Source organism: Balaenoptera acutorostrata, chromosome 1 (genome assembly GCF_949987535.1).
Source record: "Balaenoptera acutorostrata chromosome 1, mBalAcu1.1, whole genome shotgun sequence".
Classification (NCBI taxonomy): domain Eukaryota; kingdom Metazoa; phylum Chordata; class Mammalia; order Artiodactyla; family Balaenopteridae; genus Balaenoptera; species Balaenoptera acutorostrata.
Genome location: NC_080064.1, coordinates 184,164,299 through 184,188,762, shown reverse-complemented (window position 1 = coordinate 184,188,762; position 24,464 = coordinate 184,164,299). Strand labels below are relative to the sequence as shown.

The following is a 24,464-nucleotide window of genomic DNA, read 5'->3' as shown; positions in this document are numbered from 1 at the left end:
ACCTAAATGTATATGAAATTTGGGATCAAAAACTGTCATTTTTCACAATGCCTCCTAAAGAAAGAAGGTCCTGTCAGTTTAGCCTCTTTACAATCTATTCATAGAATTAAGTGCCTGTAAGTTTTATCTGGCCATGAACAACATGCACACTTTCTTAAGCAGAGATTATGAGCCTTGAATGAAGAATATATTGAAACTTTAGGCCCACTAAAGTTTCTCATTGATCTGACAGCTTCTAACGTGTGGGCTTCGTTACTTACCTTCCTAATACTTAAGTAAGTTTCTTTGCTACAGAAACAAGAAAATCTACAGCACAGGACTAAAGAATGAGGTCTAAAGAATGAAATGTGGTTTTGCTTTTTGTAGCTACAGCTCCAATGTATGAGGGGCAGAGGAGCTAGTAAATACCAGAGGTGCTCAGTATTTTGTGTAGGATAGATGAAAACAAGGAGTCTCTGAAGGAAATATTGATCCTCATCAGAAGGACTCATCAATCATTTCCTTTGGAAAGGTGCTAGATGGTGCTGAATTTGGCAACCCAGGCTGAGAATTTTAATTTTAAATTTAGAGCATCCTAATTAAACTGTTGCTTTTGTCCTTACAGTTTAACTTACTGTTATTCTATCATCGATTCCTAAATTCTTCTCTCTGGCTTTATACCTTTGCTCACGTTCCAGATTTGTATTTTGAACAGCCTCCTTCCCAGAGACCTCAATCTTAACAGGTCCAAAAAAGAATTACACTATTTTCCACTCCCAAACCTCTTATTCTTCTTTGGTTTCCTGTCTCCATTACCCTACACTGGAGGCCTTGGAGTAAGACCCTTAGAGTAGACCCTGCCTTCTTCACTCTCAAGCTCAAGTGACAAGTATATTCTATCATTTGTTTCTTCAAGAAGTTTTGGTTTTATATATAATCAGTGAACAATGGATTGAAAACATGTGAGCCAGGAAGTAGGGTTACCAGTTGGAAAGTGGTTGCATGGTTGTAGCAATAACAAAACAAGAACAGCATTTCATTGCATTCCTGTCTTATGCCAGGCAACATACATGATCTCATTTCATATCACTAGAATGTCAACTTCATACAGCTGGGGACTTTGTTCTTCTCTTGAAGGTAGTTTCAGTGCTTAGATTTTAGTACAGAGCAGTAGCTCAAATGTTGATTTAATGAATGAGTGAAACCACCTGACAATATTGTAAGGTAAATATCACTACCATTTTTTAAAGTGAGAAAACCAAGGGCCAGAGGAGAAACGTTGTAGATATCACACAGATTAATTGGGGTGGCCAGACTTGAACTCAGGCCCATTTGATACCAAAGCTTATCTCTCTATATTTATGCTGTCTCTTGATAATAAATACTTGGATTAGAACAATCGGGGGAAAAAGTGAAAGGATAATTTTGAGAGAACATGCATAGACAGGCAGAACAGGTCTTGGAGACTGATTAGATACAGCAAAAAAAAGTGATGGAGGAATTAGAATTACCACTGATGGAACGAAATTATAGGTAAATATTTAAAGTTCTGAAGAGCAGGTTTCCCAAACCAGGATACACACACCCTGGACATTTGTGGACTTTTGTCCAAGTATTTTCGGAGACAAGGACAAACATGTCCCTCTTTCCCAAAATCAATTTGACTTGTAAATTTTGTGAAATACACAACTCCCCTGCCCAAGCTAGGGAAAACCAGCAGAATCCCGCTATCCCTTGTTCACAAAAATTGGGTGTGGATTTTTCTCCCTAAAAAGCACAAGACTAGAAAATTTTATGTGTAGTGAGTGATGGGAACTTTCTCTACTCAGTTTTTTTAACTCTATCGTCACTTCAGAGTGAACTGTACACCAGCCGAAAAAGTTTATGCAGACATAACCAGTGTGTTGAACAAGTACAGATACTATTCGTGGTGAAGTCAAAACACAATTTAATTTCTGTCACTTACTATTGCTTTAAAATGAATTTATTATGTGTAATCTTGCTCAGACATGGGATGAAAAGTTGGCTGGGACCATGATGCTTCTGCTCAGTCTCAGGTAATAGACAATTCTATATTATTTTTTTCAGATATCACAACAAAGATTAATATCTAGAAAATTTAAGTAAATTCATTTTCTCTTTAATGGTATAGTGAGTATATGTAATGAGCTCATTTAGAAGATATTCTTCAAGGCCTAATTCTCAACTGCAAGACAAAACTGGGAATGTTTTTACTGCTCCCAACAAGACTGCTATAATTATGAAGTTTGAGAGTTGTATGAAGGGGGTTGATTACAGGGAGCGTTGGAGACTCTGAATTTATTAATAGGTGAGGAAAACTTAAGTACTGTATTAGAGGTAAAATAAAGAGCAATATAATCAGGTTTTTTTTTTTTTTTTTTTTTTTTTCCCCGCTAAAGATGTTCTTTGGGGAGAATTGCTCGAGGTAGTAAAAGAGATTGAAGAGTGAATCAATACCCTCTTGGTTTGCAATTTGACCTTTCACAGCAGGAAGATATGCTTATGGGAATATCCATCCAGAGTATCTTGGCATGTCACAGCATCCCACCTCAGATTTGGGGCATTTCTTCTGGTCGTTACCCTGACATCGTCTATAAAGCAGTGGGAAAAAAAGGTTGCTGTTTGTACACACATATATATGATGAAATGAAGAGAGGAAGAATTGCCTGGACATTGGGGTCGGCTTTCTTCAGATTGACTTAATATCCCGAAATATAACAGCATATCATGCTTTAACTAAAGAGATTAATAGAAAATGTACCCCTGAATGATAAATTATACAATACATTATTTGGGGGATAGAGACAAACACATTGGAATTCAATGCCAAATTTGCATGAATTTTTAAGATAAAAAGCAAGACCTTAAAAAAATTGCAAGGTTATGGTGATTGCTTCAGGTTTTTTCCAAACCTCCTGGGATTGCATGTTCATTCTGTTTTCTCTGATCTTAGGGTAGAACTTGTAGAAAAGTTTGACAAACACACACTTGAAAAATATGCCATGAGTCTTGAACTAGATAAACCACAGAATGGAGTCAGATCAAATCCCTCTTCCACCTTCATTTGTCCCTGGTAAATTACCCACCCTCTATGGTTGCCAGTCTCTTCACCTGTAAAACGATGACACTAATAGCCACGTCCTAAAGTGCTGAAAGGATTAAATTAAAACATGTATGTAAAGCATTTTAGTTCATTACTGAAAATAGAAAGTACTGAATAAATGACAGACATCTCTACAAAACAAAAGGAAATGGAACGAAATGCAAAAAAACCCCCAAAAAACCCACAGTTATGACACTGTTTTCATGTGCCTTCTAACACTTCTGAACCCATCTTTATATAAAGCTGCTATTCTAATTACAAAGCAATGTTATATTGAATCAAGTAAATATCTTTATAACTATTTTGTTACCTAGTTTTATTTTTTACGTATACTTGGATGTGGTCAACTTGTCTTCCTGCAATGATATCCTAGTCTTCATTCTCAGCAGTAATTTAGAGTGGTCTTCCCTTCGATTTGTCTGAGGTTGCACCTCATTATATGTCTTTAGTCTGTACCTACTGGTCTGCTTCCAGTAACTTCTCTGCTTAAAAGGACAGGACTCCTAGGAGGTCAGGGAACAAAATTGTACTTCCACCACATTTCAAATATAGACATAATCTTGATCATGGCTGGTCAAAGCATGAACCCAGAAAAGGCAATTTTCCACATCTTGGTTAATAAATGTCCTTTACATACACCTATAAGGTGTTGAAACAGAAAATGCTCCTTGAAGCTGTGAACATGTCAAGCACTGACACGTGTTTATTTAGGAAGAGGGCCCCCTCCACTGTCATAATTTACAGGACAGTGACATGAAAGCCTCCTGTGTTCCTGCAAACCCTAGACCATCTGCAATGAATCTGAAACGACCTAGCCCCCTGGTATTCTGATGACTAAATGAAATGAAATGGGCATATTTGTTAAAGTCAGCTGGCAAGCCACACGACTTGGTGTGTTCCTGAGTTCATAAATTTATGTCAGAGCAAGAGGAGCAGTGGAAACTCACGAGAACCAATTTACCCTAAGTGCAAATGGCAGTTTTGTTATTTGGTGTCAAAGTTACCAGTTGCACGATGACAAGCTGCCATAACACATTTTCCTGTTCACTAAAGAACAAGGATTTCGTTGGTTAATATTCCTTGCGAGGCTCCTTTTCATAATTTACAACAACTAGATGCTGATAGGTTATTTAACATTTATGAAGTTAAGATGTAATCAGAAAAACCCTGATTATCTTTACAAATAAAAAAGTTAAATTATTCACCTTTTTTTTCCTCTGTGGCTTTATTTCACAGCAGGTGCGTACTTTACAATGGGGCAAGTCAATCAAATAAAGCTTTTTTAAAATCTTTTTTTAGGAGCTGGAACAAGAACAATTCTAAGAGGAAAACTATTAATCCGGTTTGATGGCCACGTTTGCTTCAAACCACGGGCTGTGCTTCATATAATTCTTTTAACAAATTAGCCCAATGTCTCCTTTGTAGAGATAGGGGTATCTTGGTTTTGTCCCTTGGGGGGTCAAGGAAGTGAAACCAGACCCTCTTGAACACACATCCATACCAATTGTATGGAAATTTTACATAGTTTGTATAATAGTTATCATTTTATGCCTCTTCTACCCAACTAGATGGTAGGGTTCTTGACAAGAGGGACGATGTCTCATTCATTCTTTTTAACTCTCAAAATGTCGCATCGTGTCTCGCTCCCGAGAGGGGCCCAGTAAACATTTTCACGTTTGTTAAAATGAATAGATGAATCAATCCACTCAAGTGTAAATGAATTACATCCTATGAAATTTTAAGCTACAAACAAAATGATCCTACTGGGTTACCAGATGAACTGCCCTTGAACTACTTGAACTACTCATTTATGTTTGCTGTTATCTATGGCAATTTTTTTTTTTTTTTTTTTAGTTTTGAACTGGATCATAGTATAATGCAGAAAAAAAATCATTTGCTTTATGTACTGTTTAGTGAAAAAATATAGTACAGTGGGTTTGCTCATAGAATTTGGAGTCAGATTCAGTGTGGGTTGGCTCTGACACCTATGTGATGAATCACCTAGAGAAAAAAGCTTTTAACATCGAAATTGACTTTTCTCATTAGCAACACAGGGAGAACATTGGACGTACTACACATTGTTATGAACATTAAATAGATAAGTGTTAATCTCTTGGAAAATGCCTAGCACATATTAGAACTCAATAAGGTGAGATAAATTTATTAAACACCCAAAGCAAAGGCAACAAAAGCAAAAATAAACAGATGGGACTACATCAAACTAAAGAGCTTCTGCACAGCAAAGAATGAATAGAATCAATAGAATGAAAAGACCACGTATGGAATGGGAGAAAATATTTGCAAACCACATATCTGATGAAGGATTAAATATCCAAAGCATACAAGGAACCCCTACAACGCAAGAGCAAAAAAAAAAAAAAAAAAAAAAAAAAATCCAATTGAAAAATGGACAAAGGACCTAATACATTTTTCCAAGGAAGACATACAAATGACCAACAGGTACATGAAAAGGTGCTCACTATCAATAATCATCAGGTAAATGCAAATCAAAACCACAGTGAGATATCACTTCACACCTGTTAGGATCCCTATTATCAAAAAGACAAGAGATAAATGCTGATGAGAATGTGGAGAAAAATGAACCCTTGTATATCACTGTTGGGAATGTAAACTGGTACAGGCACTATGGAAAACAGTATGGAGGTTCCTCAAAAAATTAAAAGTAGGACTACTATATGATCCATCAATTCTACTTCTGGGTATGTATGCAAAGGAAATGAAATCATTATCTCAAAGAGATAGCTGCACGCCTATGTTCACTGCAGCATTATTCACAATAGCCAAGGATTAGAAACAACTAATGTCCTAAATGTCCATTAATGGATGACTGGATAAAGAAAATGTGATATATATTCAATGGACTATTGTTCAACCTTAAAAAAGATGGAAATCCTGCCATTTGCTACAACATGGATGAACCTAGAGGGCATTGTGCTAAGTGAAACAGACAGAGAAAGACAAATACCTAATGGTATCGCTTATATATGGAATCATTAAAAAAAAAGTTGAACCTATAGAAACAGTAAATGCTGGTTGCCAGGGGCTGAGAGAATGGGGGAAATAGGGAGAGGTTGGTAAAAGGGTGCAAACTTTCAGTTATAAGATGAATAAGGTCTGAGGATCTATTGTATAACACGGTGACTATAGTTGATAATACTGTATTGTGTAATTGAAACTTTCTAAGAGAATAGAACTTGTGTTCTCACCAAGAAAAAAAAAAAAAAGAAAAGAAAAGAAAAAAGAGGAAATATATGAGATGATGAATGTGTTAATTAAATCAATGGTGGGAATCCCTTCACAATATATACGTGTATCAAATGATCACGTTATACACTTTAAATATATCACCATTTTATTTGTCAATTATACCTCAGTAAAAGTGAAAAGATAAGTGAAGTAATATGCAAAATAAACTACAAATCACTGAAATGAGTTTTACATTTTCTTCTGAAACTCACCACTACTTGTCACTTGGCTATTACCCTTATAAGAAACCCGAAACAATTACCAATGTTGAATCATCCCAATTAATGCAACATGAATTCTTTAGAAAGCTTAGTGCCAATTTTGACTTTAAATGGATAGTATCTGATGTAATACACTGCAGTTGATGAGTTCACTGAACACCAAGATGCTTAATGTCTACCCACAGGCCATATTGTGGCTAGCTACCCTTTAATCAAAACTTGATTAATAAAAATCATTTATATTCCTAAGCAATATTAATTTAAATGATTTCTCAGTAGAAGAACTGTTGCCAATTCTTTTCTTTAATGGACTAAGAGATAAATGTGACAGGAAAAGCACCATTATTTCAATATTATGCATTAAGCCTAAATAACTCACCATCTTTAGTGAGAAAAAGCGGGTGTTGAATCCAATGATATTGTTAATTAGAAGATGATTAAGGGCTAGGATAGATCAAAACAGAGTCATCACCTTGATAAAGTAGAAAGTCCCATTATTACCTTCAGAGTTTAAATAATTTTGAATGTTTGGATTCTGAAATGGCATGGACGCCTATCTCCATTCTTAATCTGAATAAACCATTTATGTCCCATGAAGTATTTTCTTCTTCATTTTTCTATATATTTTCAACCATTAAGGTAACATATATCCTTTTCTCTCTTTAATATGAATGTGTAAATTCTGACCCAAGTTTCAGAGCTTGTAAAAGGTGAGAAGAAATGTTTAGGAATAAACTAATCTGGTTTACGTTGTCTGTAGATTCAAATAAGAACAGCCAGCATATACCCAGTGCCCACTGAATGTGGGCTTCTATAGGAAATCAAGTGTTTGAATAATTTTAAACAGCAGAAAATCCAAAATTTATTTATATTTGCCTGAATGATAAATTTTAGAAGCTTACTCAACATTTTGTTTCTTTAATACTTTAACAAACATTTTATAAGGACATGTTGTTTGTGTATCATCTGATTTGAAAGTACAAATGATGTATAGAAGAGCGGAAATCTTGGTTTTTTTTTAGTTCGGAGGGTTTTGATAATCTTACCGCTAACATTTGTCAAGTAATAATGAGAGAAAGTAAACTAGGATTTACTTGGGAGGTAAAAGAATGTCTACAAAGGGCTTAAAATGGTCTTTGAATAATCTCTCTGTAGTTATTTGAGAAATGACTCTTTTCCTTTCCCACCTCATTAAAATCTTCCTGGACCTGGAATCGGGTTTTGCTAAGTCATGTCTATTCTTTCTACACTTCTGGATGGGTCAGTAAAGGCTTCTGGTTACTAGTTCCCTCACGCCTCAGGAGATAACTATTGCCAGGTAGATATTTTCCCTTCAGGGGCTTGTCATTTTCCACCATTAATTCTTCTGGTCTTGACATGCCCCGCAAAAAATATTTTCTCCCCAAATCATTTGGTTTTCCCCAACACCTAGCTCTGTTTCTTGGCCCTCTAGGCTACTATTTCAAAAAACCTAGTTGCTCTATCATAAATCTAGAAGACTTTGGGCAATAAATGGAAAGTGTGATTTGGATTTAAGAGTTAAGCCAAGACAGGAAGGAATTGCTCTTATAAGGCAGCAGAAGAGCGCAGACCTGAATTTGAATTCAGGCTGTGTGACCTTGAGTAAATTATATTACTTCTTCAAGATTCAAGTTTCTTATCTTAATATTTTGATAATGATACTACTTGTCTAGCAGGGTTTGCATGAGAATTAACTGCAGTAAGGCAGGGAAAGTGCTTATCAAATTGTTTGGCACATACTAGGAATTTAAAAAATGGCAAATATACACAAGTAATGTTAATGAATATATGATATTTATCACAATTTCTCTTCCCCTGAATATTCTCATATATCCTCTGGCCTGAACCCCTTTTACTAATAGGATTTATAAACAATAAGGCAATTTATAGATAACATTGATAATTAACAATGTGTAAACTGAAAGCCCACATAATTGCATGGGTCATTTTCTGTTGCCAGGCAACCACAGAGATATTTTTCTCCCAGCAACTTACCTGTGTAAGGTCACTCTGTCCTTACTGACCACAAAACAAAATACGTGTGAAAAAAATCAGTTAACCACTATTTTGGCTTTGGACATTCATGGGAAACTGGTTTGATCTGCATTTTCAGAGATTTATTGTAATTGACCACTTTTGACCACCCAGGATGTGGGTGATCCATGGTTACTAAACTTGGAGCTCAACGTCATCTGCCGAACTTAACTCTAGCCCAGGACATTCTTATTCAGTAAACTTGGGATTGAGAATCTGTCTTTGCACAAGCTTTCCAGGTGATCCTAATATTCACTCAGGTTTGGGAACTACAGGTATGGACTGTTTTGTCCATTTTTCAGCTCTGCGTATGATGTAATCACTTTGTAATGGCAGGAGGGTATGATGAATACCTAGAAAGTTCTTGATTGTCAGCAAATAAACAACCTCCAGTTATAACAAGTCTGTTTTCTTCCTGTTTAAAATATATATTTGTGACTATTCAGGAACAGAAAATGTTTTTATTATCCAAATCAAAACACAGCATGAGGTACTTTCCAATAAAATCAACTGTAGATTATACACAAGTCAAAATCATCTTCCTGTTTACTAAGTTCAAAATCCTTCTAGGCACCAGGAAAAAAGTTTAATTTAAGACTCTAATCTTTCCATATATTACAGGGTTTCTGTAATGGATTTTGTGCATCTGAAACTAGAAGATTGACAGGCCTGGATTTATTAACCACTGGTTACATGGTCAGAGCTACTGTGTAAAGCATTTCTACAATATCCCTTAGGCTGGACTGGAATGAACAATTTCTACAAAATGGAGGTAGACAAGAGTTAAGGTGACATTAAAAAAGCAAAACTTGTGCCTTATTTCACAATGATCATTTTCTAAATATAAACATTATACTTTAAACATGAAAATATGATGCTGAACTCAAAGAAAAAAATGACAAAATTCTGGGAAATTTGAAAGAAATCTTAAAAGTTTACAAACCCAATCTTGCAATATGCAGTTTTATCATTTTGAAAGTGGAGGCCTTGGGACCTAGCAGATTTTGGGGCAAATACATATTTATTTATTTAACATCTTCATTGGAGTATAATTGCTTTACAATGGTGTGTTACTTTGTGCTTTATAACAAAGTGAATCAGCTATACATATGCATATATCCCTATATCTCCTCCCTCTTGTGTCTCCCTCCCACCCTCTCTATCCCACCCCTCTAAGTGGACACAAAGAAACAAGCTGATCTCCCTGTGCTATGTGGCTGCTTCCCACTAGCTATCTATTTTACATGTGGTAGTGTATATATGTCCATGCCACTCTCTCACTTCATCCCAGCTTACGCTTCCCCGCCTCCATGTCCTCAAGTCCATTCTCTACATCTATGTCTTTATTCCTGTCCTACCCCTAGGTTCTTCAGAACCATTTTTTTTTTTTTTTTTAGATTCCATATATATGTGTTAGCATACGGTATTTGTTTTTCTCTTTCTGACTTACTTCACTCTGTATGACAGTCTCTAGGTCCATCCACCTCACTACAAATAACTGTTTTATTTCTTTTTATGGCTAATATTCCATTGTATATATGTGCCACATCTTCTTTATCCATTCTTCTGTCGATGGACACTTAGGTTGCTTCCATGTCCTGGCTATTGTAAATAGAGCTGCAATGAACATTGTGGTACATGACAACTTTGAATTATGGTTTTCTCAGGGTATATGCCCAGTAGTTGGATTGCTGGGTCATATGGTAGTTCTATTTTTAGTTTTTAAGGAACTTCCATACTGTTCTCCATAGTGGCTGTATCAACTTACATTCCCACCAACAGTGCAAGAGGGTTCCCTTTTCTCCACACCCTCTCCAGCATTTATTGTTTCTAGATTTTTTGATGACGGCCATTCTGACTGGTGTGAGGTGATACCTCACTGTAGTTCTGATTTGCATTTCTCTAATGATTAGTGATGTTGAGCATCCTTTCATGTGTTTGTTGGCAATCTGTGTATCTTCTTTGGAGAAATGTCTATTTAGGTCTTCTGCCCATTTTTGGATTGGGTTGTTTGGTTTTTTTAGATGTTGAGCTGCATGAGCTGCTTGTAAATTTTGGAGACTAATCCTTTGTCAGTTGATTCATTTGCAAATATTTTCTCTAATTTTGAGGGTTGTCTTTTTGTCTTGTTTATGGTTTCCTTTGCTGTGCAAAAGCTTTTAAGTTTCATTAGGTCCCATTTGTTTATTTTTGTTTTTATTTCCATTTCTCTAGGAGGTGGGTCCAAAAGAATCTTGCTGTGATTTATGTCATAGAGTGTTCTGCCTATGTTTTCCTCTAAGAGTTTGATAGTGTCTGGCCTTACATTTAGGTCTTGAATCCATTTTTTTTTTTTTTTTTCTTATTTATTTATTTATTTATTTATTTATTTTTGGCTGTGTTGGGTCTTCGGTTCGTGCGAGGGCTTTCTCCAGTTGCGGCAAGCGGGGGCCACTCTTCATCGCAGTGCGGGGACCGCTCTTCATCGTGGTGCGCGGGCCTTTCTCTATCGCGGCCCCTCCCGTCGCGGGGCACAGGCTCCAGACGCGCAGGCTCAGCAATTGTGGCTCACGGGCCCAGCTGCTCCGTGGCATGTGGGATCTTCCCAGACCAGGGCTCGAACCCGTGTCCCCTGCATTAGCAGGCAGATTCTCAACCACTGCGCCACCAGGGAAGCCCTTGAATCCATTTTGAGTTTATTTTTGTGTATGTTGTTAGGGAGTGTTCTAATTTCATTCTTTTACATGTAGCTGTCCAGTTTTCCCAGCACCACTTATTGAAGAGGCTGTCTTTTCTCCACTGTATTTTCTTGCCTCCTTTGTCGTAAATTAGGTGCCCATATGTGCGTGGGTTTATCTCTGGGCATTTTGTCTTTTACCATTGATCTATATATCTGTTTTTGTGCCAGTACCATACTGTCTTGATTACCTTAGCTTTGTAGTATAGTCTGAAGTCAGGGAGCCTGATTCTTCCAGCTCCATTTTTCTTTCTCAGGATTGCTTTGGCTATTCGTGGTCTTTTGTGTTCCCATATAAATTGTGAAATTTTTTGTTCTTGTTCTGTGAAAAATGCCATTGGTAGTTTGATAGGGATTGCATTGAATCTGTAGATTGCTTTGGGTAGTAGAGTCATTTTCACAATATTGATTCTTCCAATCGAAGAACATGGTATATCTCCCCATCTGTTTGTATCATCTTTAATTTCTTTCATCAGTGTCTTATAGTTTTCTACATACAGGTCTTTTGTCTCCTTAGGTATGTTTATTCCTAGGTATTTTATTCTTTCTGTTGCAATGGTAAATGGGAGTATTTCCTTAATTTCTCTTTCAGATTTTTCATCATTAGTGTATAGGAATGCAAGAGATTTCTGTGCATTAATTTTGTATCCTGCTACTTTACCAAATTCATTAATTAGCTCTAGTAGTTTTCTGGTAGCATCTTTAGGATTCTCTATGTATGGTATCATGTCATCTGCAAACAGTGACAGCTTTATTTCTTCTTTTCCAATTTGGATTCCTTTTATTTCTTTTTCTTCTCTGATTGCTGTGGCTAAAACTTCCAAAACTATGTTGAATAATAGTGGTGAGAGTGGACAACCTTGTTTTGTTCTCGATCTTAGAGGAAATGGTTTCATTTTTTGCAAATACATGTTTAAAATGAATAATTAAAGATAAAAATAATTATCCGAAAATTATCACTACCTATAGAATATTATACAGACCAGATAATGTATACCAACTATATAAATTATCTCATTTAATGTTTACACCAACCCTACATGTAGGTACTATCATTGTCTCCATTTTACAGATGGAGATAACTGAGACTCAAAGAAACTGACTTATTTAAAGTCTGCTAATAGCTGGCACAAATATATGATATCGCTTATATGTGGAATATAAAAAAATGATACAAACGAACTTATTTACAAAACAGAAATAGAGTCACAGATGTAGAAAACAAACTTATGGTTACAGATGTAGAGAACAAACTTATATAGAAAACAAACTTATGGGGAAAGGGTGGGGGAGGGATAAATTGGGAGACTGGGATTGACATACACACTACTATATATAAAATAGATAACTAATAAGAATCTACTGTATAGCACAGGGAACTCTACTCAATACTCTGTATGACCTACACGGGAAAAGAATCTAAAAAAGAGTGGATATATGTATATGTATAACTGATTCACTTTGCTGTACACCTAAAACTAATGCAACATTGTTATAGTTGATAACACTGTATCAACTATACTCCAATAAAAAATTTTTAAAAAAAGAAAGATGTTTTCAAATCCTTACTGAGTGTGAAGTCTTCAGATTAGCAATGACAATTTAGGTGTGTAATAATATGAAAATGACATGTAATTTGATAAACCAGGGGTCCCCAAACCCCAGGCTGCAGATGGTACCAGTCTGTGGCCTATTAGGAACCGGGCTGCACAGCAGGAGGTGAGCAGCAGGAGAGTGAGCGAAGCTTCATCTGCCGCTCCCCATCGCTCCCCATAGCTCACATTACCGCCTGAACCACCCCCCACCCCATCCGTGGAAAAACTATCTTCCACGAAACCGGTCCCTGGTGCCAGAAACGTTGGGGACCCCTGTGATAAACCATGAAACTTCCTGGTCACTTGGCTAGAAAATCATCAACTTTGCATAGCACCCTGGATTTTCTTTATTGCTCTTTGAGAACTTGGATGGTAAAAGACCCTGCACTGAATCTGAGAAGTCTCCAGCCAATAGTCTGAATCTGGCCTCAGGCTGGCTCTGTGATGCCTCATTTTACTTTGTGGAGCAAAAATACCACGGTACTATAAGAATGCCAAGGAGAAATATGCTAAAAGGCTGCAAGTTGGCCATGCTCTTCCATGAAGGTAGAAATCAATTCCATAAAAGGATATGTAAGTTTGTATATTTTTCACAGCAGGAGATTTGTATTTATTCCTCTGTTAAAATTAAGAGCAGAGTTCAAGAATAGCTATGCTTCTAAAACTGAGATCCGGATCATAGCACTTTATGACACATACCAGCGCTATTGATTATTCTTTTGTGTTTTGTTTAATTTAATATGTTGTATGTTCATTTTAATACAAAGGTGGATAAAATCATTTATACTTGATATCTTAGAGCAACTTAAGTTTTTCTTTGCTTAGAAAGCTCTTCAGAGATTTTCTCCTGCAAATTTGTCCCCCAAAAGATCCTTTTTTCTTTGATCTGAGATTATGACATCAGAAGGATGTTGGTTCATGAGAATTTAAGTTTTATATACTGGGTTGGCCAAAAAGTTCGTTCGGGTTTTCCATACCATCTTACAGAAAAACCCGAACAAACTTTTTGGCCAACCCAATATTATGCCTTTATGTTATCTTCATGCCTAAATTACATGTTTTGACTAAGTTATGTGTTCAATTCAATGCAAAATATGTCTGTTAATTATTTTATGGAATGGATCTGTTGATAGCCCAAATGACTGTTAACCAATTATTTTCAGTACCATGTTGAAATGTGGCTAAACTTAATCTGATGGGGACAATATGGATTTGTGTTAATTTCATGTTTCAATTTCATGTTAAGACTAGATATTAAAAATAAACTCACATATCTTTGAAGTTTATTTAACACCTTAATCAGTTTTAAATTTTACTGAAACAAAACTTCCAAATATCCCTCATGTTAAAAGACAGCGCAAGCAGATTTCACTCTAATCCTTAATCCACAGTGTTAATGCAATCAGAGTTTTACCTGAGGATGATGATTATATTCCAAATATAATATTGCACTAAACCACAAAAGCAACCTACTAGTGACTCAGTGGTTTGATGGAGGTTACACAGCTTAGAGAGGTAAAATTCAGCTACTATATAACTGGTCACAACTCAAGAGACATGGGTGGAGTGGTCTAGTTTCTTCCTGAATTCTCCATTCACTACTATAATATAATGCCAATGATTCAATCTAGGGAATCCTGTAGAAATGGATGCTCAAGGTAGTTCAGACCTATGTGACTTACCTTGCATATGTATGAATAAGAAAAGAGATTTTTAGGCTCTGGTACTTGAAAGAAAGTGTTGCTTTGATAGAAAAGTATATATCTAGGTATCTATATATCTTTATCTACACACCTACAGAATATGTCTTTCTGATTTACTAAATTTACTAAATTCACATTTCCAGTCCTATCTCCAATTAATTTCCTCTGAAATGTTTTATGTACACATGCGCATATGCGCGCACGCGCACACACACACACACACACACAGAGGTTTTATTTCTTACCTGGTGGGGTCCAAGCTACATATATGGAATCAGGCCCAATTACTGTGATGTTATATGGAGGCCGGATTTCTTCTGGTGTTAATATAGGTGTCTGTATAATGTACTCATTACTGGGACTGCTGCCACCTCCAGTAGTGGCTTCCAGCTTATAAATGTACCTATATTTAAAAAAGAAAGAATTATGATAAGGCAATGCACAAGATAATTGGACAGTGATTGCTGGCTTTTCTGTCTATTGCTTTGTTCTAAATTTGTGACAAATTGCAAATTCTTTGTTCCCCATCCAGAGACTTTACCATAGACCTTATAGTTTTTCTAGCACAGGGAACATTCTCTCCAGGACATCACTATTTCGGACCCTTTCCCATTTTATTTTATTTTTTATTTTTTTAAAATATGGGCATTTTAAAATGTTAATTTATTATTTTAATTAATTAATTAATTAATTAAGTTTTGGCTACATTGGGTGTTTGTTGCTGTGCGTGGGCTTTTCTCTAGTTGTGGTGAGCGGGGGCTACTCTTCTACTCTTCGTTGCGGTGCACGGGCTTCTCACTGCAGTGGCTTCTCTTGTTGCAGAGCATGGGCTCTAGGCACACGGGGTTCAGTAGTTGTGGTACGCAGGCTCAGTAGTTGCAGCTCGAGGGCTCTAGAGCACAGGCTCAGTAGTTGTGGCGCACGGGCTTATTTGCTCTGCGGCATGCGGGATCTTCCCGGACCAGGGCTCAAACCCGTGTCCCCTGCATTGGCAGGTGGATTCTTAACCACTGCGCCACCAGGGAAGTCTCCCCATTTTATTTTTAACCGTCGAGTAATTCATTGCTTTTCTTAAAGATTTCAGGAAAGTCTTGGAGTGTGCTGGTGGATTGTGGAGGATTCAAATGAATCTTCTCCAGTTTTAAATGGATTAGAGTTCAAGGAAATATGTTTAGAGAAAGATGTTTCTAAATTGATCTGCTACTCTCTACAATAAAACTAAATTGATCTCTACTCTCTGTAAGAAAACATCTGTTTATCTAAGATATATTTGATCTCTGCTGAGAAATGAATGGGACTGAATTGCAAATATGTGGAACTTTTCCCCCTCAAACCACTCCTGTCTATATATAGTATAGCAAGTAGAGAAAACATTATCCCAGAAGTAAAGGTTGTTGATGCAAAACAAACCTCTTTAAATCTCTTTTCTTGCTAGTTTAGGGATGCATGATTTTGAAGATCATTTGATAATTCTTAAAATTTAATAGTTTGTGTATTTCATATACTAAAAAATTCTCATGTCAAATAAAAGACTAACTGTTTACATTTTTAAGGAATTTCATGTCCTCTGAAGACTAGTGTAATGAGCTAGTGTTTGGGTCTTCAACATCTGAAATGGATTAAGAGATTTCATCAGCTATGGAATGGCTAATATATGAGGAGATTAATTAACCAATTAATTTAATATTGTTTCAGTTGGAGATGGCCTCTTTCTCAACCCTGATAAATCCATAATTCTCACTGTATGATTGGTAAAGTTTTCTTTTAGTTTACCTGCTGTTGGGCTCCAGGTTTTTATCAGTGAAATTCTGCTCCTCACTGCCACCCAGGAAAACCAAGCTTCCATTACGACTCAACTGATATTGAGAAATGAGGCCATTGGGCTTTTCTGGCGGACTCCAATATAATTCCACTGTTGTAGAATTGATGATAATGTGTCGAGGTGTCACCCAAACTCCTGGCAAAAATAACACAATGAAGTTTTATTGCTAAGATAAAGTAAGCACCGTATCAAAAGTCATACCATCACTCCACATGCCATGGTATTTTTATCTGTTGATAAACAAATCTCATGGTAAGCAACAAAAATACATTTTATTTGTTTTGGAGGTAAAGTATATAATTGGGTATAAATATATAAATATTTTTTAATGCTTTAATTATTATTTTTGAATTGCCTTTAGAAAATGAATGCCAGACAACTAGTGGTGGAAACTTTCTCTGTTACTCTGAGTGTAATCAAGACCTAAGAAAATATCCAGGAATTTTCAAATTTGATGCCTATTTACTTGGAATCATAGTCTAGTATTTGCCTGAATTATCAAATTCGATGAACCAGCATACTTTGCCTGTGCCTCTCTGACATTACATGCTGTGCTTCTTTTTTCCTTTCTCTCTGGCTACTTCTTCCAGCCTCATTTACTGGCTTCTCTTCCCTTCCTGGACCTCAAAATGATGTAGTGCCTCGGAGAACTAGGCTCTCTCCTCTACCCTTCCCTCCCTTCTTCTCCTTTCCTCTCCTCTTCTTTGGCAACAGTGTCTTTGTAGTTGATCTCCATTTAGTCTCAGTTTTAAACATTATCTCTATGTTGAACACTGCCCAATGTATATCGCTATACTAACACTCTCTCCTGAGCTTCAGACACATGAGTTCCACTCTCTACTTGCCTACCTCCATTTAGATGACTAATAACATATCAAAAACCTAAAACGTCTAAAACAGAACTCTTGGTTTTCTGGTCTACAATCTATTTGTCTCCAAATCTTATCCAACTATTCATTTTCTTGTGCAAAACACACAAAAATTATCCCTGAGGCTCTTTTCTCACCCCTAAATATAATCTATCATCGAGTCCTGCAGATTCTACCCTGAATGTGCATAGCCCTTATATTTTTACCTCTCCTGATCCAAACTACATTTCTCCCTCTCACGGACTCCTGTGATAGCCTCTAAACTAGTGTCTATGTTTTAAATCTTGTCGTTCTCTATATCACTGTAATCCTTATAAAAGCATATAAAGTATATATGTAACCTAGTATAATATTCATAAAATATACAGCCCTTTTGAAATTATTCATATAGTATAATTCCAATTCCTTATGATAACCTGGATGGCCCTACATTTTTCTGGCTCTGGACTACCTGGCACCATTCTCTCCATCATTCATGAAGCTCCAGCCACATCAGACTCCTTTCCAGTCTCAGAATGTTTCAAGTTCTTTCTCACCTCTGAGCTTTTGCACTTCCATTCCCTCTGAATGGAACACTTTTGTTCATGACACCATGACAATTGTGTATTTCATTCTCAGATTTCAGTGACCCGTGTAAATATCACCTTATCAGGGAGGTCTTATTGACCACTATTCCCTAACTATAACTTTAACCCTATCTAAAGTGATCCCAACCTTGTTCCTCTCTATCATATGCCCTTTTCTATTTTCCTCTCAATGCTCATAACATCATAATCATCCTCTTTCTTTGATATCATCATTATTTTTTGTTTTTATGACTGTGTGGTCTATTTCCTTCTCCTGCTTTTAATACAAAGTTAGCTCCATGAGGGCAGGGGTCTACTCTGTATTAGTAGTCCATGTATATTTATGGATAGCACAATGCCTCATAAATATTGAATAATTTTGTTGTAAATATGTGTCCTGCAAATTACTATGTTAAGTATTCTATGGAATACAAATGAGACTAAGATATGGCTCATTCTTACAAGGAGTTTATACCCTCTGTATAAAAGATAAAATGTGTACACAAACAACTGTAATTCAAGGTCAAATATTTAAGTAGTCTTATCAATGTTAAAATGTATTGATGGAGAACCTAGCGATGAGAAAGATTTTCATGTTGTCATCTGGTCATGCTCTGAATAGACAATGTAACTCTCTTCTTCAGCTTTTAAAAACTCAGTAGGTTCTCAATAATCAATAGTTTTTGGTTGATTGTACCTCCTGTGTAAGTTACTCAGGAAAGGGTAAGATTTCAACGCTTTTATAAGAAAAGGACATTCAAATGCTATTTACTTAGCAACATTCTGAAAGAATCAAGATCGATTTAAAAATGGCTCAAACTTACTGATTTTCTAAAGAACAGCTTACTCTTGAGAAGAGAGTAGTTCATTTTGTTCTGAAAGCTCACCCTATGTTAGGTACTTGAACAAATCCACAAATCATAATATACATTTATGTCTGGGTCTCTCTGCCAACAGCTGCTGGATGACTCACCCAGCTAATTAGAGTTCTGATTTAAACGTGATATTAGTTTGTTGATTTAAAAGATAAAGTATAAGGCTGTAGTTCATAATCCGCTTCCTGCAGTCCTGTCTTCCTTACCTTGAAGGATGTATTAAAAATCACCAAGGTGCTAGAAAGGCTACTGCTTAGTTTCTGCTTTGAATCAGTCAATGCAGCCTGTGGAAATGCAGGAGTTAATGAGATAAAATGAAGGCACATTTTGGGGTTGCTTTGTGTTTTAAATAAAAGTTGAGTTTTATATTTAGATAAGCTGGTGAAAGCTCTGTTCATGTTGGCAATAACCCTGTGTCCATTGGTTTGATTTATAAGATGAAATTGGAATGTGTAAAAAACTAATAAGCGCTGTGTTTTCACTTGCATAATGTTATGGAGACTCTCTTATCTTGGCAGCTGCAAGAAATCTTTGATAGGATAAGACCCGCCTTTGGTGAGAGGTCTTAGTAAGTCCCAGGTGAAGAATCTACCTCCCTTGCTGAGCCTGGGTCTCAGTGACATCAGAAAACCTATACTACATAATTGAAGGGCAGAACTGAGGCTGTTCAAGGGCAGGAAATCGATGGTCATGAGGGAAATCATCTAGAAGTGGGGTGGGGAGCAGGTAAACTAGCTGAGAGGTGTAAGAGGGAAAGGTCAGAAGAACACCTTGGTGGGTCTCTTGACATAATAGCTACTAAATAAGGAACATGTCTACTGGATTTGTTTTAACTTTGTCTTGAGTGTCATGCAGTATTACCCATTTCTTATGTCCCTACAAATTCCAAGTCAAAAATCCCAACATTTTTTGTGGATTGGCTTTCCCTTGGAAGTTAATCAAAGAAACCAGTTTTGTATTGGCTGATGTCAGAAGTGCATTGACTTCTGGACCATTTATTATTTGTTCATTTGTTGACTCAACATTCTACTCAATTTAGTCATTTTCTATGTTGGGCACTGTGAATGTGGGGATAAAGATATATAGTCTTTATCCTCCAAGGAACCTATAGTATCATGATGAATAAAAAAGGGTAAATAACAATTTATAGTCCAGTTTGACAAGTGCTTTAAGAAAAGGAAGCTTAGTGTGCCATTAGAGCACTTAGCCATCAGACCTAAAACAGGCTGGGAGTGAAATGGGGATGGATGGGAAGGGGATGGGGTCAGAGGAGATTTTCACAATGGGAGACATCTGAGCCAAATTTTGAAAAAATGGGAGTTAGCTGAGTGAGGATGTAGGGAAGGGTATCTAGGCTGAGGGAAACCCACACAAAGTCCTAGAGATAGGGAAAGCATGGTAGAAGTTCAAGTATATCGGCATGACTGGTACATTAAATTGCATATGGGAGAGACCAAAAGACTCGCCAGACTGGCAGAAGTTAAAACTTGAGGGGTCTAATTTGATTTACTAAGAAGATGTGGATTTCTTTCCTCCTGGAAAGAAATGGGATTTTTATGGAGGTAATTAATGTGAGATACGCCTATTTTGGCAAAACTGGAAAAAGAATTGGGATGGTGATTTGAGAAAGAGGAGAAATGGCTAGAGGCAGGGAGACTAGTTAGGAGGCTCTGGAGAAGTTGTAGGTGTCTGAACGAAGGCAATGACAGAAGGGATGGAAAGGAAGAACAAAATTTTTAAAATCCTTAAGATTTAAAATTAATAAAACTTTATGAAGGATATCGGGGAAGATGGCGGAAGAGTAAGACGCGGAGATCACATTCCTTCCCACAGATACAGTAGAAATACACCTACACGTGGAACTGCTCCTACAGAACACCCACTGAACGCTGGCAGAAAACGTCCGACCTCCAAAAAGGCAAGAAACTCCCCCCGTACTTGGGTAGGGCAAAAGAAAAAAGAAATAACAGAGACAAAAGAATAGGGACGGCACCTGCACCAGTGGGAGGGAGCCGTGAAGGAGGAAAGGTTTCCACGCACTAGGAGCCCCTTCGCGGGCGGAGACTGCGGGGGGCGGAGGGGGGAAGCTTCGGAGCCACGGAGGAGAGCGCAGCCACAGAGGTGCGGAGGGCAAAGCGGAGAGGTTCCCGCACAGAGGCTCGGCGCCGAGCGGCGCTCACCAGCCCGAGAGGCTTGTCTGCTCCCCCGCCGGGGCGGGCGGGGCTGGGAGCTGAGGCTCGGGCTTCCGTCGGATCGCAGGGAGAGGACTGGGGCTGGCGGCGTGAACACAGCCTGAAGGGGTTAGCGCACCACAGCTAGCCCGGAGGGAGTCCGGGAAAAAGTCTGCAGCTGCCGAAGAGGCAAGAGTCTTTTTCTTGCCTCTTTGATTCGCGGCGGGCAAGGAGAGGGGATTCAGAGCGCCGCCTAAACGAACTCCAGAGAAGGGCGCGAGCCGCGGCTATCAGCGCGGATCCCACAGCAACAGGGGCGCAGAGGGAAAATCGGAGAGACTCCCGCACAGAGGCTCGGCGCCGAGCGGCGCTCACCAGCCCGAGAGGCTTGTCTGCTCCCCCGCCGGGGCGGGCGGGGCTGGGAGCTGAGGCTCGGGCTTCGGTCGGATCGCAGGGAGAGGACTGGGGCTGGCGGCGTGAGCACAGCCTGAAGGGGTTGGCGCACCACAGCTAGCCGGGAGGGAGACCGGGAAAAGGTCTGCAGCTGCCGAAGAGGCAAGAGACTTTTTCTTGCCTCTTTGTTTCGCTGCGCGCAAGGAGAGGGGATTCAGAGCGCCGCCTAAACGAACTCCAGAGAAGGGCGCAAGCCACGGCGATCAGCGCGGACCCCAGAGACGGGCGTGAGACGCTGGGGCTGCTGCTGCCGCCTCCAAAAAGCCTGTGTGCGAGCACAGGTCACTCTCCACACCAACCCTCCCGGGAGCCTGTGCAGCCCGCCACTGCCAGGGTCCCGGGATCCGGGGACAACATCCCCGGGAGAACGCACTGCGCGCCTCGGGCTGGTGCAACGTCACGCCGGCCTCTGACGCCGCAGGCTCGCCCCGCCTCCTCTGTACCCCTCCCTCCCCGCGGCCTGGGTGAGCCAGAGCCCCCGAAGCAGCTGCTCCTTTAACCCCGTCCTGTCTGGGCGGGGAACAGACGCCCTCAGGCGACCTACACGCAGAGGCGGGTCCAAATCCAAAGCTGAACCCCAGGAGCTGTGCGAACAGGGAAGAGAAGGGGAAATCTCTCCCAGCAGCCTCGGGAGCAGCGGATTAAAGCTCCACAGACAACTTGATGTACCTGCATCTGTGGAATACCTGAATAGACAACGAATCATCCCAAATTCAGGAGGTGGACTCTGGGAGCAGGAGATATTAATTTTTCCCCTTTTCCTTTTTTTAGTGAGTGTATATGTATATGCTTCTGGGTGAGATTTTGTCTGTATAGCTTTGCTTTACAATAGCTTTATTTTACTTCACTATATTATAGCCTCTTTCTTTCTTTCTTTCTATTTTTTCTCCCTTTTACTCTGAGCCGTGTGGACGAAAGGCTCTTGGTGCTCCAGCCAGGCATCAGGGCCGTGCCTCTGAGGTGGGAGAGCCAACTTCAGAACACTGGTCCACAAGAGACCTCCCAGCTCCACGTAATACCAAACGGCAAAAATCTCCCAGAGATCTCCATCTCAACATCAAGACCCAGCTTCACTCAACGACCAGCAAGCTACAGTGCTGGACATCCTATGCCAAACAACTAGCTAGACAGGAACACAACCCCATCCATTGGCAGAGAGGCTGCCTAAAATCATAATAAGGCCACAGACACCACAAAATACACCACCAGACGTGGACGTGCCCACCAGAAAGACAAGATCTAGCCTCATCCACCAGAACTCAGGCACTAGTTCCCTCCACCAGGAAGCCTACACAACCCACTGAACCAACCTTAGCCGCTGGGGACAGATACCAAAAACAACGGGAACTACGAACCTGCAGCCTGTGAAAAGGAGACCCCAAACACAGTAAGATAGGCAAAATGAGACGACAGAAAAACACACAGCAGATGAAGGAGCAGGCTCAAAACACACTGGACTTAACAAATGAAGAGGAAATAGGTAGTCTACCTGAAAAAGAATTCAGAATAATGATAGTAAGGATGATCCAAAATCTTGGAAATAGAATAGACAAAATGCAAGAAACATTTAACAAGGATGTAGAAGAACTAAAGAGGAACCAAGCAATGATGAAAAACACAATAAATGAAATTAAAAATACTCTAGATGGGATCAATAGTAGAATAACTGAGGCAGAAGAAAGGATAAGTGACCTGGAAGATAAAATGGTGGAAATAACTACTACAGAGCAGGATAAAGAAAAAAGAATGAAAAGAACTGAGGACAGTCTCAGGGACCTCTGGGACAACATTAAACGTGCCAACATTCGAATTATAGGGGTACCAGAAGAAGAAGAGAAAAAGAAAGGGACTGAGAAAATTTTTGAAGAGATTATAGTTGAAAACTTCCCTAATATGGGAAAGGAAATAGTTAATCAAGTCCTGGAAGCACAGAGAGTCCCATACAGGATAAACCCAAGGAGGAACACGCCAAGACACATATTAATCAAACTGTCAAAAATTAAATATAAGAAAAACATATTAAAGGCAGCAAGGGAAAAAAAACAAATAACACACAAGGGAATCCCCATAAGGTTAACATCTGATCTCTCAGCAGAAACTCTGCAAGCCAGAAGGGAGTGGAAGGATATACTTAAAGTCATGAAGGAGAAAAACCTACAACCAAGATTACTCTACCCAGCAAGGATCTCATTCAGATTCGATGGAGAAATTAAAACCTTTACAGACAAGCAAAAGCTGAGAGAGTTCAGCACCACCAAACCAGCTTTACAACAAATGCTAAAGGAAATTCTCTAGGCAAGAAACACAAGAGAAGGAAAACACCTACAATAACAAACCCAATACATTTAAGAAAATGGGAATAGGAACATACATATCGATAATTACCTTGAATGTAAATGGATTAAATGCTCCCACCAAAAGACACAGGCTGGCTGAATGGATACAAAAACAAGACCCATACATATGCTGTCTACAAGAGACCCACTTCAGACCTAGGGACACATACAGACTGAAAGTGAGGGGATGGAAAAAGATATTCCATGCAAATGGAAATCAAAAGAAAGCTGGAGTAGCAATTCTCATATCAGATAAAATAGACTTTAAAATAAAGACTATTACAAGAGACAAAGAAGGACACTATATAATGATCAAGGGATCGATCCAAGAGGAAGGTATAACAATTGTAAATATTTATGCACCCAACATAGGAGCACCTCAATACATAAGGCAAATACTAACAGCCATGAAAGGGGAAATTGACAGCAACACAATCATAGTAGGGGACTTTAACACCCCACTTTCACCAATGGACAGATCATCCAAAATGAAAATAAATAAGGAAACACAAGCTTTAAATGATACATTAAACAAGATGGACTTAATTGATATTTATAGGACATTCCACCCAAAAACAACAGAATACACATTTTTCTCAAGTGCTCATGGAACATTCTCCAGGATAGATCATATCTTGGGTCACAAATCAAGCCTTGGTAAATTTAAGAAAATTGAAATCGTATCAAGTATCTTTTCCGACCACAACGCTAT

The 24,464-nt window shown here is 38.5% G+C and overlaps 1 protein-coding gene across 1 annotated transcript in view; it reads right to left on the bottom strand.

The window, feature by feature from the left end:
- Positions 1-24,464, bottom strand: part of USH2A (usherin) — an 800,956-nt gene that overhangs the window by 153,357 nt on the left and 623,135 nt on the right. Inside the window, exons 56-57 of the mRNA XM_057531465.1 lie at positions 16,434-16,617; positions 14,906-15,063 (exon numbers count right to left, since the gene is read on the bottom strand). Of these exons, the coding sequence (XP_057387448.1) occupies positions 14,906-15,063; positions 16,434-16,617 (342 nt within the window). The remainder of the gene's footprint in view (positions 1-14,905; positions 15,064-16,433; positions 16,618-24,464) is intronic.